At 43.7% G+C, this 15443-nt stretch overlaps 3 protein-coding genes across 5 annotated transcripts in view; 2 read left to right on the forward strand and 1 right to left on the reverse strand.

Moving 5' to 3' along the window:
* The window catches only part of LOC146606877 (protein NLRC3-like), a 563637-nt gene that overhangs the window by 314895 nt on the left and 233299 nt on the right, over window positions 1–15443 (forward strand). The gene's annotated exons all lie outside the window — the stretch shown is intronic.
* The window catches only part of LOC146606884 (protein NLRC3-like), a 501574-nt gene that overhangs the window by 132567 nt on the left and 353564 nt on the right, over window positions 1–15443 (reverse strand). For 2 of the 3 annotated variants that reach the window (XM_085349328.1, XM_085349326.1), the window contains exons 1-2: window positions 603–721; window positions 246–347 (exon numbers count right to left, since the gene is read on the reverse strand). The exons of the other annotated variant lie outside the window; for it this stretch is intronic. In XM_085349328.1, coding sequence (XP_085205454.1) covers window positions 246–347; window positions 603–721 — 221 coding nt within the window. Of the gene's footprint in view, window positions 1–245; window positions 348–602; window positions 722–15443 lie in introns of those variants that run through there. 3 annotated transcript variants of the gene reach the window in all.
* On the forward strand, window positions 2149–14241 carry LOC146606885 (uncharacterized). Its single transcript, XM_085349292.1, has 5 exons — window positions 2149–2174; window positions 6174–6300; window positions 12647–12754; window positions 12832–13005; window positions 13609–14241. The coding sequence occupies exons 1-5, from the start codon at window positions 2149–2151 to the stop codon at window positions 14239–14241; spliced, it is 1068 nt and encodes a 355-aa protein (XP_085205418.1).

Raw genomic sequence — 15443 nt, forward strand, 5'->3', positions numbered from 1 at the left:
TCAGACACAAAGAGAATCAGAGCAGCTCTGTTCTTTAAAGACAAACATGAACCCACTCAGGTCACACTTTCCCCACAGATATGAGCATCACTGTCCTCAAACAGCAAATGACCAAGTCGAACATTTGGATCTTTTCTCTTTCATTGTTTTCTTTTTAATGAATCTTTGTAACAATCTGAGGATGTTTCAGGTCATATTTATCCAGGAAACACAAACATGTAAAGGAGTCATCACAGCTCTCTGACCTCGTTGCTCCAGGTTCACCACTGAAGACTGGAGGTTCATCTTTGGACCGGTCACTCCTCACAGACGGACAGCTGGACCCTGCAGACTGTGACCTCTGACCTCTGCAGACACAAACATGATTGAAGCAGCTGTGATCACACAGACTGCAGATAATGCAGCTGTTTCCTGTCAGTAACATCCTCTTAGATTAGAGTTCAGCTTTTTACAGGAAAACTGGACAAAACTGATTTTTGTTACAAACTCATTTTCATTTCCTCTCAGCTCACAAACACAGTCAGACAATCAACCAGAGTCAACACTGATTATAATGTCAGTGCAGAATTATTTCTGTTACTCAGTGAGTTCAGCTCTCTGACCTCGTTGCTCCAGGTTCACCACTGAAGGCTGGATTTTGACCTTTGGACCGGTCACTCCTCACAGACGGACAGCTGGACCCTGCAGACTCTGCTCTGTCCTCCTCTTCCTCCATCATCATCTTCAGTCAGTCTGAGAGGTAAACCACAAACACTCAGTGAGTTCACATTAACAGGAGGAACTGAGTTACAGTCGCTGACCTCTGACCCGTCATGTGACCATGAAACCAGGTCAATATGTCTGTAGGTTCAGTCATCCAGGTCATGTGATCTAAGGAGCTTGGAGAGAAAAGAGACGTCTTTAAGTTTCTGGAAGACGTTTCATCTGAGAAGCTTCTTCAGCTCTAAAACCAAACGGTGGAGAGTCCCAGATATTTAAACCTGAGAGGGAAAGAAAGCATGTCGCTGACCCACCACTGATGTTATTTCAAGGAGGAAACTGAGAGCCTTTGCACCAGGAGCACAAACATCAGCTCCAGCAATGATCCACTGATGTGTTTTTATTCCATGTATGAATGTTGTTATTGACAGAGATGACGTTTGTGTGTCAGTGATGCAGTGACTGTTGTTGTTACCTGTACAGGCTGGTTAGACTCTATGAAACAGATCATACAGATCTCTGCATGTTAGAAGAGACTATTAAAGGTCATGAATGAGACAAAGGCAGGGAGGCGTCCTTTACAGCTAAACAGCAGAGTGAGAGAACAGCCAGCACCTCTACATTTATCACATTATACAGCACATGTATGATACTGACAGGGATGAGAAGAATTTAGTGATTCTGATCCCATCATTGATATTACTTATTGATTCTCAGTAGCTCTGCTCTGACAGTCACCACCATCACTGAGCAGCATATCAAAGACATTTGTGCACATTAACTGCATGTTGTGGCTCAAATGTTTGTGCATGTTGGAGGCATTTCCTCTTTGTTGTGATCAGTGTTGGTCATTACTCAAAACAGTCATTATTACACATATTACACAGAACACTTTGATTAAAAGTAATGGAGTACGTTACTTCATTACTCCTCATAACATTACTTTGATGTTAAAATGAACAAATGAGCATGTAACAACATAAAGCTGAGGTACAGCCCCACACACCAACACAGATCCTGATGAGGTCACGTGATGTTTCTCTGAGTGTTTATGAACACAAATCAAAGATGAAACAGCACAAAGACACTTCAAAGTGATTCTACTGTAGAAACATGAACAGGTAGAAACCTGCAGCCTGACTGCTCATCACTTTGTTACCTGTTCAAGTTCAGCAGCAGCAGCTCACTTTATCACGGTGCTGGTCTGGGGTCAGTGTTTACTCAGCTTTAACTAGTGATGTGACGTTCTGTATCGAGGCTTCGAAGCGTGTGTCGAGTAATGGAGGGGGCGTTTCCGCGAAGCGCGTATCCAGGCTTGCTTCATTTATGGGAGGAGCTGAAAATGATGACGTCCGAAGCCTCGCTGCCCGGCTGTACCACGTGACTGGTTCAGGAAGCGGTTCGAACTTTGCCGCGAGCTATGACAGCGATATAAACCCCTCAGACAAAATGTGGGCGTTTGATGGAGAGTTGCGGTTAGTGAGAGTTAGAGACAGTTTAGGAAAAAAAAAAATCGCCTACGACCTGCCACAGTGGAGAAACTGTTTCTTTTTAACAAAAACCAATGATGTGTCCCCTAAACACTAATCACTGTCCTTGCCTCAATGTTACAAAAGCACAACCACTGTCCACACCTCACCTCACAGTATATGATCATTTCCATTTTAGGCATTTCCAAATAATCATGTTCCATACTGCCAGTATAAATATACACAGTACACTGCATCACTACAATATACATGTTTTACACACTCCTTTTGTTGTTGACATTTACAGGCTGTGTGCAAAAAGGCCACACTCTTCAAATTCATGCCAACTAATATTTTTACGTCCAGTAGGTGTCCTACTAGAGCAAATGAAGCTTCAAGAAGCTTCGCGTTGGGGTGAACCAATTGGATGAAAAGCTTCAGTGCTTCATGAGGCTTCATCTGCCCATCACTAGCTTTAACCTCACTCTGGGTTCTTGGCTAGCCTAGCTTTAGCTTAGTGTTAGCATGCTGTGTGCTAGCTCAGCGTCAGAGCTCTGCAGGTGTCTCGTGTGTAAATATTAATCACAGTGACAGTAAAGGAGGTAAAGGGCTGTGACGTCATCACGTACGCTGCGTCCTCTGTGGGCTCTGAGTGAACTCAAAGTACAAACTACAAGTACACAAACACGAACGTAGCTCAGAGTGGCGGACACACTCGGCCTCGTTGGTCCAGCTGTGAGTCCGTTACCGTGAACTATGGAGCGGCAGATTTGTGCTGAACTAAGCTGCACACAGCTGATGTTAGCCAGGAAACATTACACACTGACTTTAATGGAGAGACCGGAAATACAAACACACACAGTTTGTTGTGTGAAGAAATCAAACACGAGCTGAACAAACAGTAAAGTTCCTAAAGACAAACTGTTAAAGGAGGAAACAAAGCAAACTTACAGTTTCTTCACACACCAACAACAAGCTCCACTCCACACCTGGACACTAAACACGGACACACAGGTGAGCTGCTTCCTGGAAGGAGGCGGGGCTCCACCTGAAACTCAGCACAGGTGGGAGGGGCTCAGCTCTGTGTGTGCTGATGTGTTAACTTTAAAAATATGCCGTCTGACTGCTCAGACTGAGTCAGAGTAAAGTTCACATGCTGACGTGTGGAGACATGAAACCTTGTTGTAGCTGCAGGTGTGAACACACTGATCCCAGATCAGCTCTGCTGTATTTGTAACATGAACATTTCTGCTGCAAAGCTTCAAATGTTCAGCATGTTTCTCTGTTTCCAGTCTATAGATCCAGTCACACTTTCTACCTTCACCTGTGCAGTAAAGACTGAGAGCAGAGCTGAAAGCAAGCGTCCAATCAGTGAGCAGCATCAACACCTGAGCTTCATTCAGACTCTGTTATTGAAGATGTTGTTGGTACAAAGTTCACCTGCTGCTCACATGAATCCATGAAAGATTTATTTCACTGAATGTTTCTTCAAAGCTCATTTCAACCTGTTGAAGTCATGAATGAAAGTGCAGACTGAGAGTGGATCACATGATGTTTGAGGTGTGTCATGTGACATGTTCAGTATTGTCACACATGTCTAGATTGTCCCTGATATCATAACTGCTCAAACACTGATGATTATATTTGAAGAATTATTCCTGATGGCAGCAAAGTTTGAATGGAGCTCTCTGTCTGTGCTGATTTGTCGCCCTCTGGAGGTCAAAGCACAAACTGCATGATGTCACTGTAACCACCACAGAGACAGGAAGTGTTTTTATGACTGAAACACTGAAATGATGCTAACGGCTGTCGTTAGGCTCACTGACAGCAGTGCTGATGTGTTCATGTCAAACACTGGCTCAGGTCAGACTCCTTCATCCTTCTCCAGCGTGAGGCCGCCCTCAGACCCACAGGAGCCCTGACCTTTGACCTCCTGACCCTAACCATTTTAGTCTTGTTGCATCTTTAAATGCAAATCCATCCAAACTGTAGCCGAGCAAAAGAAGCTGGAAGCTGTTCTATGAATGATGTTGTTGAAGGAGCTTGGAAAGAAAAGCGTCTGGACTTCTTTAAGTTGCTTGAAGAGGGACATGGACGTCTTAACGCCCACTCACATCCTGGGACATTTGATCACAGGAAATCACATGATAGCGTGGGGCTAGATCTCACAATGGGTTCACCCAAGACACGAGTAGTTCTTTATGTTTCTCGTGCACGGGAGAGAACTGGACCAATGCCGTTCCTTCGCTTGACCACAGTCGCTCTCGTCCGTTCCCTCGTAACACTGTTCTTTTATTGAGGTTACATGAACATACATAGGTTCATTAACATACACGTGAACAAAGGTACCAGTCTGTATGTTATGTAGGTGTGTGTGTGTGTGTGTGTGTGTGTGTGTGTGTGTGTGTGTGTGTGTGTGTGTGTGTGTGTGTGTGTGTGGAGTCAGAGTGTGACCCCATAAACGACTTCCCTAAACCTGCTGGTCTGGAAGTCCAGCAGTTCATCTAAACAAAAGGCACTTAGACTAAAACAGACATCCTACCACAAAACAATAAGAAGGTAGCACCTCTCCCATGATCCCAGGACGTGGGTGTGAATGCCAGAACACTCTGGAGTCACACAAAGTCTTTAAAGACTACTATCATTACACAATTGGTTCTACACCTCTGAGCATATATGGTTAGATATTCCCCAATAACAATGACAATGATAAAATATAAATCCAACAATGGTTTTCAGGGTTTTTATCGTTAACTTCGTTTCCCTGGGTCTTTCCCGTGTTGTAGTCGTGTGTCTTATTTTGAAAGAAATGTTTACGCGTTACCATAGCGACCAGAGAGCATTAAGGCTGCAGACAGGTGCATCCAACAAACATTTTATTTTCCCTTATTTGATTTATGGACCTAACTGTATGAACTGGACTTTGGCTTTAATGCTGCTCCTCTTCATCATTGCTGTGTTGCATTTCCATCATTCTGCTGCTGGATTCACTGCAGGCTTTAACAAACACTCCTTTGGGTCCAGGCCCAGCCACGTGTTTGTAAGCTGCTGTGCTCCTCACAAATAAAGCCTGAAGCAGCTCAGACTGTTAGAACCAGCACTGAGCCCTGTTACAGTTATAGTGTTAGAGCAGCGGCTGCAGCCTACAGCATTTAAACTAGCTGACAGTAAACACATCAGTCCAGATGTTACCACATTACTTTGTGATGCTGAGAGTTAAAGGAGACTGGCTGATTAAAATCCCATTCCTTACATCACCGTCCTCTGCTCTGACTGCTTTCATTTAATCACAATCAGAATACTTTTTTGATCCCCAGGGGAAATTATTTAGGTTACAGTGCTGCAGCACAAACAGGAACAAAGACACAACACACTAAGTAAGAAATAGCACAATATACACAATATATACATGCATACATATGAGTCACTTATAAGTAACATGTGAGTGCTGGGGTCTATGACAGCAGGCAGGTCTGTATTTATGTCCAGGCTGACATGAACAGCTAGTAGTTCAGGGTTCAACACTCAGGAAAGTGTGTGACCTTCCACACTGACAGAAGATGCTAAACATGACTTTAAACTGTTGTTTGTTAAAGCCTCACAGATCTGAGAGCAGGGCTCAGTGGGTACATGAGCCTTTATACATGAAGGCTTTCTGTTTCCAGGAGAGGAAACATGTGATCCAGCTGTGTTTGGTCACATGGATCTGCTCTGCATGGATCACCTGACTAAAACATGTTATTATTGTTCTTACAGTCTTAAATCAGTACATCAGGTGGGTCACATGACACCCGGGGGTGACAGCAGCATCTTTCCTCTTTAGAAAGCTGCTCTCTGTCCCAGGAGCTGTTGTCACAGTAACAGCAGGAACAGGAAGTCACATGCTCTCTGCTCTGTGATTGGCTGCTTCTTATCTCAGCTTCCTGCAGAGGGTGGGGTCTGCTGATAACGCACAACAACAGAAGTGTGACTTTCACTTCCTGTTTATTGCTGTTGTTCTTAAAGCTCTCAGGCGATGCTGCAGCGCCCCCTGCTGACACAAACTCCTCCCTCTGTCTCAGAGGTCACAGGTCAGCCTGCTGCAGAGGGTCTGCCTGTTCATGGACTTCCTGTTACAGAGACGGGTCTCAGTGTGAACACTGGTTTCTGATTGGACGGTGTGGAAACCCAGCTTCCTCCAGCCGAGTGATGTGTGGATTCATCACTCTCTGTGGATCAGTGTAAGTCTGTGTGTGGGTCAGCTGCAGGACTTGTTTGACCTTTGACCCTGGCAGACAGAGCTGGTTACTGCTGTGTGACTCCTGCCGTCGCTCCACTTTAAATTTTACTTAAAATAAGTCCTGACATGGCCCCGCCCCCTCTGACCTGCTGCTCCTGGATGTGCTGAGGACACAGCGGAGGCTCAGAGGGGGCGGGGCTTTTCCCGTGGCGGTAACCAAACTGCATTAGGTCGCTGCACTGCCAGTGTTTAACCACACCTCTTCTGACTGACCTTTGACCTCTGACATGTTGATTTGATCCTTATTTAATGACGTCTTTTATCTAGTGATTTAATTCTGTGTATTTATATGTGATGGTGTTCCTGAGTTCAGCCTCAGCTGATATCCACAGACGCTCCTATTGGCTGGTTTTAAAAACACATTTTTCCATTCGCCTTTAGGTCAGGAGATGCACACGCCTACAGTACAGCCAGGGCTAATCTAAAGAAGGGCATCAAAAAAGCCAAACACCATTACAAAAAGAAGGTAGAAGAACACTTCTCCAACTCCAACCCCTGACGCATGTGGCAAGGACTCCAGACCATTACAGACTACAGGACCACCAAACCCTCCCCCGCATCCTCTGATGTCTCCTTCCTCAACGAGCTCAACAACTTTTATGCTCGTTTTGAGCGAGGGAACCCCACAACCACAACCAAAGCAGACATGACGCCAGACCACCAACCTCTGACTCTCTCCCCCACCGATGTAGGAGCGGTGCTGAGCAGGATCAATGTCCACAAGGCTGCAGGCCCTGATGGCATCCCCGGGCGTGTTCTCAGAGCGTGTTCTGGGGAGCTTGCAGGAGTGCTCACAGACATATTCAATCTGTCCTTGGCCCACGCTGTGGTACCGGCCTGCTTCAAATCCACCTCCATCGTCCCGATACCCAAAAACTCCAACCCATCTTGCCTCAATGACTACCGCCCAGTAGCACTCACCCCCATCATCACTAAGTGCTTAGAGCGGCTGGTCCTAGCACACTTCAAATCCTGTCTCCCCCCCACCCTGGACCCCCACCAATTCGCATACCGCTAGAACAGGAGCACAGAGGATGCAGTCTCCATCGCACTGCACTCTGTCCTCTCACACCTGGACAACAGCAACACCTACGCCAGAATGCTGTTTATAGACTTCAGTTCAGCGTTCAATACAACCCACCCCTCACAACTCATCAGGAAACTGACAGACCTGGGCATCAGCTCCCTCATCTGCAAATGGTTACTGGACTTCCTGACCAACCGCCCCCAACATGTCCGGCTGGATAACCGCTGCTCATCTACCATCACAATGAACACCGGTGTACCACAAGGCTGTGTGATGAGCCCTTTCCTCTACTCCCTCTTCACCCACGACTGCAGACCTGCTGATGGTTCCAACACCATCATTAAGTTTGCAGATGACACCACGGTGATTGGCCTCATCAGTGACAACGATGAGGCCGCCTACAGGGAGGAGGTGGATCGTCTGGCTGAGTGGTGCGACACAAACAACCTGCTGCTTAACACCGAGAAGACCAAGGAGCTCATCGTGGACTACAGGAGGAATGCTGACCCACATCCACCCATCCACATTAAGGGGACGGCTGTGGAGCGTGTGAGCAGCTTCAAGTTCCTGGGAGTCCACATCTCCGAGGATCTCACCTGGACGACCAACTGCTCCAAGCTGGTCAAGAAGGCTCACCAGCGCCTCTTCTTCTTGAGGACTCTGAGGAAGAACCACCTGTCCTCAGACACCCTGGTGAACTTCTATCGCTGCACCATCGAGAGCATCCTGACCAACTGTATAACAGTCTGGTATGGGAACTGCTCTGCCTCGGACCGGAAGGCGTTGCAGAGGGTCGTGAAAACTGCCCAGCGCATCGCCGGAGCACCACTTCCTGCCATAAAAGACATCTACAGGAAGCGGTGTCTGAAAAGGGCTGGGAAAATCATCAAAGACCCCAGTCACCCATCACATGGACTCTTCACCCTCCTGCCCTCTGGGAGGCGCTACAGGAGCCTCCGGACTAAGACCACCAGGTACCGGAACAGCTTCTTCCCCACAGCTGTCAGACTCCTGAACTCTGCCTCCTGACATCAGGCCCACATTAAACTCATGGACTGAACATACACACACCCACAATGGACAACTGTACCCTCAAACACACAATAATAACATGGACTGAACCACCACTCACAACCACTAGCACTTTATATAGCCTCTGTAGAAACTATCTACACCCTCACTTATCTTAACTGCACTACTGCATAGCTCTGTGTAAATAATCATTCTGTACATTCAATAATCTTTAACCCTACAACTGTTTACAACTTGCATAGTTCCCATTTCTGTATAGCTGTATATCTCAGATTCCTGTAAAGTTATTTATTTCATATTCTGTATAGTTTTTCATATTTATATCCTGTTCATATCCTGTACATAGCTTGTACTCACTACAGCCTGTACATACTTATAGTTATAGAATATTCACAACATACTTCATACCGTGTACATTATAACATACCATAATAGACCCATTTCTGTAATATACTCACATATCTATACTATTGCTAATATATATTGTAATATATCTATATCACTAAAGCACTTCTGGATGGATGCAAACTGCATTTCGTTGCCCTGTACCTGTGCATGTGCAATGACAATAAAGTTGAATTCTATTCTATTCTATTCTATTCTATTCTATTCTATTCTATTCTAAAGTGACTCTTTTAAAAACATGTCTGCCTGAAATTCACATTTCATTTATTTTGGGGGATTTTAACAGAGAGATAGAACTTTATGAATCCCTCATGTTTATCCTCCAGGGAATCCAGTTTGTAGCAGCAGAACACCGACAAATTTTTACACAGCACAGAATTAGGATATCAAATAAAGGGGAATAAGAGAATATGAATATAAGCATAAATACACTGAACAAAAATATAAACGCAACACCTTTGTTACTGCTCCCATTCCCCATGGGATGGACGTAGAGACCTAAAATTCATTCCAGATACACAATATAACCATCCCTCCCAAACAGTGGTCACAAATCAGTCCAAATGTGTGGTAGTGGGCACATCTGCTATATTGAGATAATCCATCCCACCTCACAGGTGTGCCACATCAGGATGCTGATCTGACATCATGAGTAGTGCACAGGTGTACCTCAGACTGCCCACAACAAAAGGCCACCCTGGAATGTGCAGTTTTGTCTCACAGCAAAATGCCACAGATGCCACAAGCAATGAGGGAGCGTGCAATTGGCATGCTGACAGCAGGAATGTCAACCAGATCTGTCGCCCGTGCATTGAATGTTCATTTCTCAACCATAAGCCGTCTCCACAGGCGTTTCAGAGAATATGGCAGCACATCCAACCGGCCTCACAACCGCAGACCTCGTGTAACCACACCAGCCCAGGACCTCCACATCCAGCAGGTTCACCTCCAAGATCGTCTGAGACCAGCCACCCAGACAGCTGCTGGAACAATTGGTTTGCACAACCAAACAATTTCTGCACAAACTGTCAGAAACCGTCTCAGGGACGCTCAACTGCATGCCCGTCGTCCTCATCGGGGTCTTGACCTGACTCCAGCTCGTCGCCGTAACAGACTTGTGTGGGCAAATGCTCACATTCGATGGCGTCTGGCACGTTGGAGAGGTGTGCGCTTCACGGATGAATCATGGTTCACATTGTTCAGGGCAGATGGCAGCTGAGAATGTCCCAGTTCTTGCATGGCCAGCATACTCACCGGACATGTCACCCATTGAGCATGTTCGGGATGTGCTTGGCGTATACGACAGCGTGTACCAGTTCCCACGAATATCCAACAACCTCGCACAGCCATTGAAGTGGAGTGGACCAACATTCCACAGGCCACAATTGACAATCTGATAGACTCCATGCGACGATGTGTTGCACTGCATGAGGCAAATGGTGGTCACACCAGATACTGACCGGTTCTGGGTCCCCAGACCCCCAATAGCGCAAAAAACTGCACATTCCAGGGTGGCCTTTTGTTGTGGGCAGTCTGAGGTACACCTGTGCACTACTCATGATGTCAGACCAGCATCCTGATGTGGCACACCTGTGAGGTGGGATGGATTATCTCAATATAGCAGATGTGCCCACTACCACACATTTGGACTGATTTGTGACCACTGTTTGGGAGGGATGGTTATATTGTGTATCTGGAATGAATTTTAGGTCTCTACGTCCATCCCATGGGGAATGGGAGCAAAAACAAAGGTGTTGCGTTTATATTTTTGTTCAGTGTATATACATATATACACAGACCTCACACAGAGACAGCAGCTACACTGTGTGTGGATGTGATCCACAGTCACAGCTGTGGGTTTCAGTCAGTGTGTCTCTAACTTCATGGTCACATTTCAAAGCTTATTGGAGCCAGAAGATGTTCAAGTAAAAGATTTATTGCTGTACTCGTCTACCAGGATAACAGGAGGTTCATAAAGCTGTGTAATACTTCAGCTTTACATCATGCAGTAGTAGTTTATTAAACCCCCCAAAATATGACTATCCAGAGTTGGGACCAGGAAGCAGAGTTGCAGTCTTACACGCCTCTCTGCAGCTTCTCTCCTCCTGCTACCCCCCCCAAAAACCCATCTCCATAGAGACTGTGTCAGCTTCCAAACAGACAAAAAACAAACTAAAAACCAGCAACAAACAACTTAAACATAAACAGTCACAAAGAAAGAACAATACAGTATCCACATCTGAACCAAAGAGTAAAACAGTGAAATGTGGATTATTAAACATTAGGTCTCTCTCCTCCAAGTCTCTGTTAGTACATGTTAGTAAAAACATTTCTGCATTTTACCCATATTTTATTTTTAACTCAAAATCAAAGATTCCAGATTCTCCTACATGTTGGTTTTGAATCAGATAGGACGACAGATTTCAGGTGGCCCTGTGTCTTTCTCTATTACATTTGCCACTGTGTAACTCAAAGTTATTTAAGGACTAGTTTATTTCAATGGATGAGTTTACTGACTGATGCGCAGAAGAAATAGTTCTTTATGGAGCCTAGATGGTGTGAATGATGAGACCAAAGACTGCAATATCTTGTACCAAAAATATATTGAATAAATGGAGGACAGGGGAAATGGAACAAAATAATTAACACAACACACAACATAAATGCCCACAATTAAATAATAAATCAATGCTGTGATCTTTCTGTGCAAAAGTCCTTTTTGGTCCTCTTCTTTTTAAAGTTCACTTTTAAGGTATTCCTCCTTAGGGTCCAGCTTCATACAAATGGGGAAATATGTCCGTAATCCAAAGACGGCTAAGTGGGGGAAAGAGGGGAAACAAAGAATGGTCCTACCGGCTCGCCACTTCAATATGAAGAAGATTAATTCAAAGGGAGGGAACAAAACCTGACCTGTAGGTCAGAAAAACGTCCATTAGCACATCAAGTTCGATTCAGTTTACCGGTAAACAAATATATTTTTCTGCAAGCCTATGTAACAATGCAAATCATCATCAACCAATGTACAACAGTTAAATCATTAATCATCTTGGCTACGTAGCTTAATCTATACATTCCAGTAGCGTTCGCTACAAACAATACAAAAACAACAATAAAGGAAAACAGCTGTCTAACAGACAGCATAGCCGAATTCAAGGCAACACATAACAATAATCATTCAATCGCACTTTGTTTCAAAGTAAGCCCATTAAAGTGCTTAAGTAAATAAAAGTGTTCAAAAACAGCGGTTTTTGAGCCGGAGTTCTGCTCGCGGTGGGAACGCCGCCGCACAAAGTCATTTTTTAATCGCGAAAACGATCGACTGGTTACTGACAACCAAAAGGTTGTTTTTGGTAGATATTAAAGATCATGGGTGGGCGGGGCAAATGGAGCAGTTTTCTACAGTCGAGTAAAATTCCAGGAAAGAGCTGGGTGTGGCTTTCCTTTAAATCACATGATCAACAGCTTTAAGATGGAGGCAACTCGCTCAGTGTTTCCTGTTTCATTCTTAGACTGTGGCGATGGTAAGTAGCAGCTTTTCACTTGTTACCTGGCATCTTTTCAGCCACCAATGATAGTCATTGTATGTTATCAACATTTCACTAACTATGTTTTCTCTCATGTTTAAAATAGGCCGACCAAGAGCAAAATAGGTATGTCTGCAGACTCTGCTGTAGCCAAAGTTATCAGATCTCCTGTGTCTTTAAATCCCTAACTGCTCGATCATTATCATTTTAGAAGACAACAATTTCTCAAAGGAGGTTCAAAACTAATGCCTACAAGATTACCAAGAGGATGGTTCGGGGCTCTTACATGACTCCGGGAAGTCAACACTTGGTGGATGAGGTGTGTTACCTTTGACACTTTTAAGACAGTCCTGTTTATCACTACTAACAATAAGCAAATATGTTTTCACTCAACAGATCCTTCACAGCATGTTGTTTCTGGGCAAAATCAACAACATCCCCTTTTCTCCAGAAGAAATCTTCCCTAATCCTTTTGTTTTGGGTTCTTTAATGAGAAGATATCCCAGGCCTTTAAAGTTGTATTCGACTCAGCTTCCCAGGCGAAGTCCCTTCTCCTGTGTGCTCGACATGGTAAGATAACTCTTCTCACATTTTCAGTCAATCTGACAAACTTCCAGTTTTTAGGAAAGTATAATGCAAAGTGCTTTTTTACTGAGAAATCCAAAGAAAATCCATACTGTACCTTATACTTCAACATATGCTTCTAGCTATACTTCTCCACCAAACACAGAGACTGCAGGAGAGCTGGAGACTTGCTTCAGAATTTGTTAGTTCTAAATAATGTCTAACAGACTCATTATTGGAGATGCTTACAGTCTTCAAGGCGTATATGATGCTGTCACTGTGTAGCTGCTGGATCTGTTAAGCTCAAAGACTCTAAATTCAGCGTGTTTTGACAGCCCGGCATAGCAAAATAGAAAAAAAAAGGTCAATTAGCAAATTTAATTATAAATTAGTGAGAACAAAGATGGATTTTTGCTTATTGATTTAAAATTAAATAGATTTTTGTGACATGTTTCACCCCCTATCTTAAAATGTCTAAACCAAAAGCATCCAATGGTCCTGCATAGTTAAACAAGTCAAGCAGCGAAACAAACATGTTGATCAACTTTCTATGAAAAACAACTATATAATCAGGTGCAACACTTTGACCAGATCTGTAACTGTTTTCAGATCGTCCTGCAAAATAACTCAGAGAATGAAGAGCAAATAAAGCAGAGTCTGCAAGATCTCCTCACAGACTTGGACTTAGAAGAGAATAATAAAAAAACAGCTTTCGTCTCGTCCACCATCTGCATTTCTCAAAAATCCCAAACCAACAAATCAGAAAGGTACTGCGGAGTCTCCATGTCCACCAAAGGTCCTAACGCTGGGAAAATTATGATTGCTGCCTCCTGTCTTAGCAAATGGCATAAATATGTATCTGGTGCGGTGATGACCTATTATCCAAACACAGTCCAGAAAGATTACTTTGATGGAACAATTGAAGTACCTGGAAATATCAGGTGTGAGGCTTTTTGTCTCCGTGATGGTGCCAGAATGAAGCCTTGCAGATCATGTAAGAATTTGTTTGGCTTGAACACAGAAGACCTCAGAGAGTGGCCATATGGTAACTGTGCTGAAGCTGAGAGCCTGAGCAATTTGCTTGAAAATGAGAGAGAAGTTGAAACACATGTGGATGAATACTCAGCTGAAAAGGATAACAGGCAGAGAGCTGAGGATGAGGTTGGTAGGGTTCTTAGAACTGTGTTGCAAAGGATTCGGTTTAACTGGACAGGTGAATTTTACAACCCAGAACAAGAGTGAGATTTCATGAAATCATTTGCATTCATCATTCTGATAAATCAAAGATTCTCTGCTCTGACAGCATCTGTGTGGATTTTCTGTAATCACAGAGACGTGTATAAGCATGTTTACTTTCCATCTCCATGTAATTGTCACATTTAATAATTAAAACTGGCTTCTATGGGTTTTTGTTTGTTTGCTTACATATCTAGTGTTTAATGCAATATGAAGCATTATCAGACAGCATTTATTGGGAAGAATCCCATATTTATACTGGTCTGTACCCAGGGTACACAGAAAATAAAAACACATGTTTTCTTATTATGATCCCAACTATAATTTACTTAAGCAAAAGCACTACATGTGTAGTTATAATATTTATAGCAGTTACTGTTGAGCTTTAAATTTATCATCTTAAATGTTTATATGCTGATTATATTGCTTTATATAAGAAAGGCCTAACTCTGAGTACACTCTGTGCCAAAAAGTGCTGACAGGAAACTGCATGCTTTTGCAGAAACGTGCTTTTGCAGCTAGAAAGTGAAGCTGATATATATCAGTTTTAATTAGTTTTTACCAACTGCTTGCTAGGGCAATCCCACGAGTTTGGTGTTTTTGTATTGAACATGATTCCAAGTGCTTTCTATAACACATAGCAGAGGTGCCACAACAAAGACTGAGAAGAGGACAGGAAGAGACAGTGAAAGAGATGCACTCCTTCGCCATTCATGTTAAAGCGTTGCATAGCTTTAATTTTAGAGAGTGTTGCATAACTTCAGTCATTTTTCTACCACAGGTGAAGCCAAGAATTGTGAAGCTCTCTTTTGGCCAAATACCAGAATCTGTAAGAAGAAGAAAAAACAAACAATCAAATAGGTCATTATTAAGAGAACAACAATCTCTTGATGATTATCCACAGTGTCTTTGATAACTCTGAGATACAAACTGTCAAGGATATACACATCCCAGCAAACAATAGCTGTGTTTGACTAAAGCGATTAATAACAAGGACAGAGCTACAATCACTACAGTCAAACATAAAGGGCTTAATCCTGAATCCAAGTCTGAGCTGTGATGCCGTTGGTGCTGAAAGCTGCTCAGATCCTGAAGCTGCACGTTTTGTCTCTCTCTAACCAAACCAGCAGCAAAAGAAGACACATTTCGCTTGACATAAACATTGTCATGAATTCCCTCTTACTTTTGCTGGTTTGCTTCCACCACCA

Source organism: Diplotaxodon limnothrissa, unplaced genomic scaffold, assembly GCF_057381915.1.
Source record: "Diplotaxodon limnothrissa isolate DT_005_m unplaced genomic scaffold, D_limnothrissa_male_GT1.1 unmapped_scaffold_4, whole genome shotgun sequence".
NCBI lineage: Eukaryota > Metazoa > Chordata > Actinopteri > Cichliformes > Cichlidae > Diplotaxodon > Diplotaxodon limnothrissa.

What these genes read in the sequence shown, in the direction of transcription:
- LOC146606885 (XM_085349292.1), top strand. Translation starts at nt 2,149, where the DNA reads ATGTGGGCGTTTGATGGAGAGTTGCG. An exon ending in GCGTTTGATGGAGAGTTGCG is followed by an intron (nt 2,175 to 6,173) that starts GTTAGTGAGAGT and finishes TTGTTCTTAAAG; the next exon opens with CTCTCAGGCGATGCTGCAGC. An exon ending in GTCAACACTTGGTGGATGAG is followed by an intron (nt 12,755 to 12,831) that starts GTGTGTTACCTT and finishes TTCACTCAACAG; the next exon opens with ATCCTTCACAGCATGTTGTT.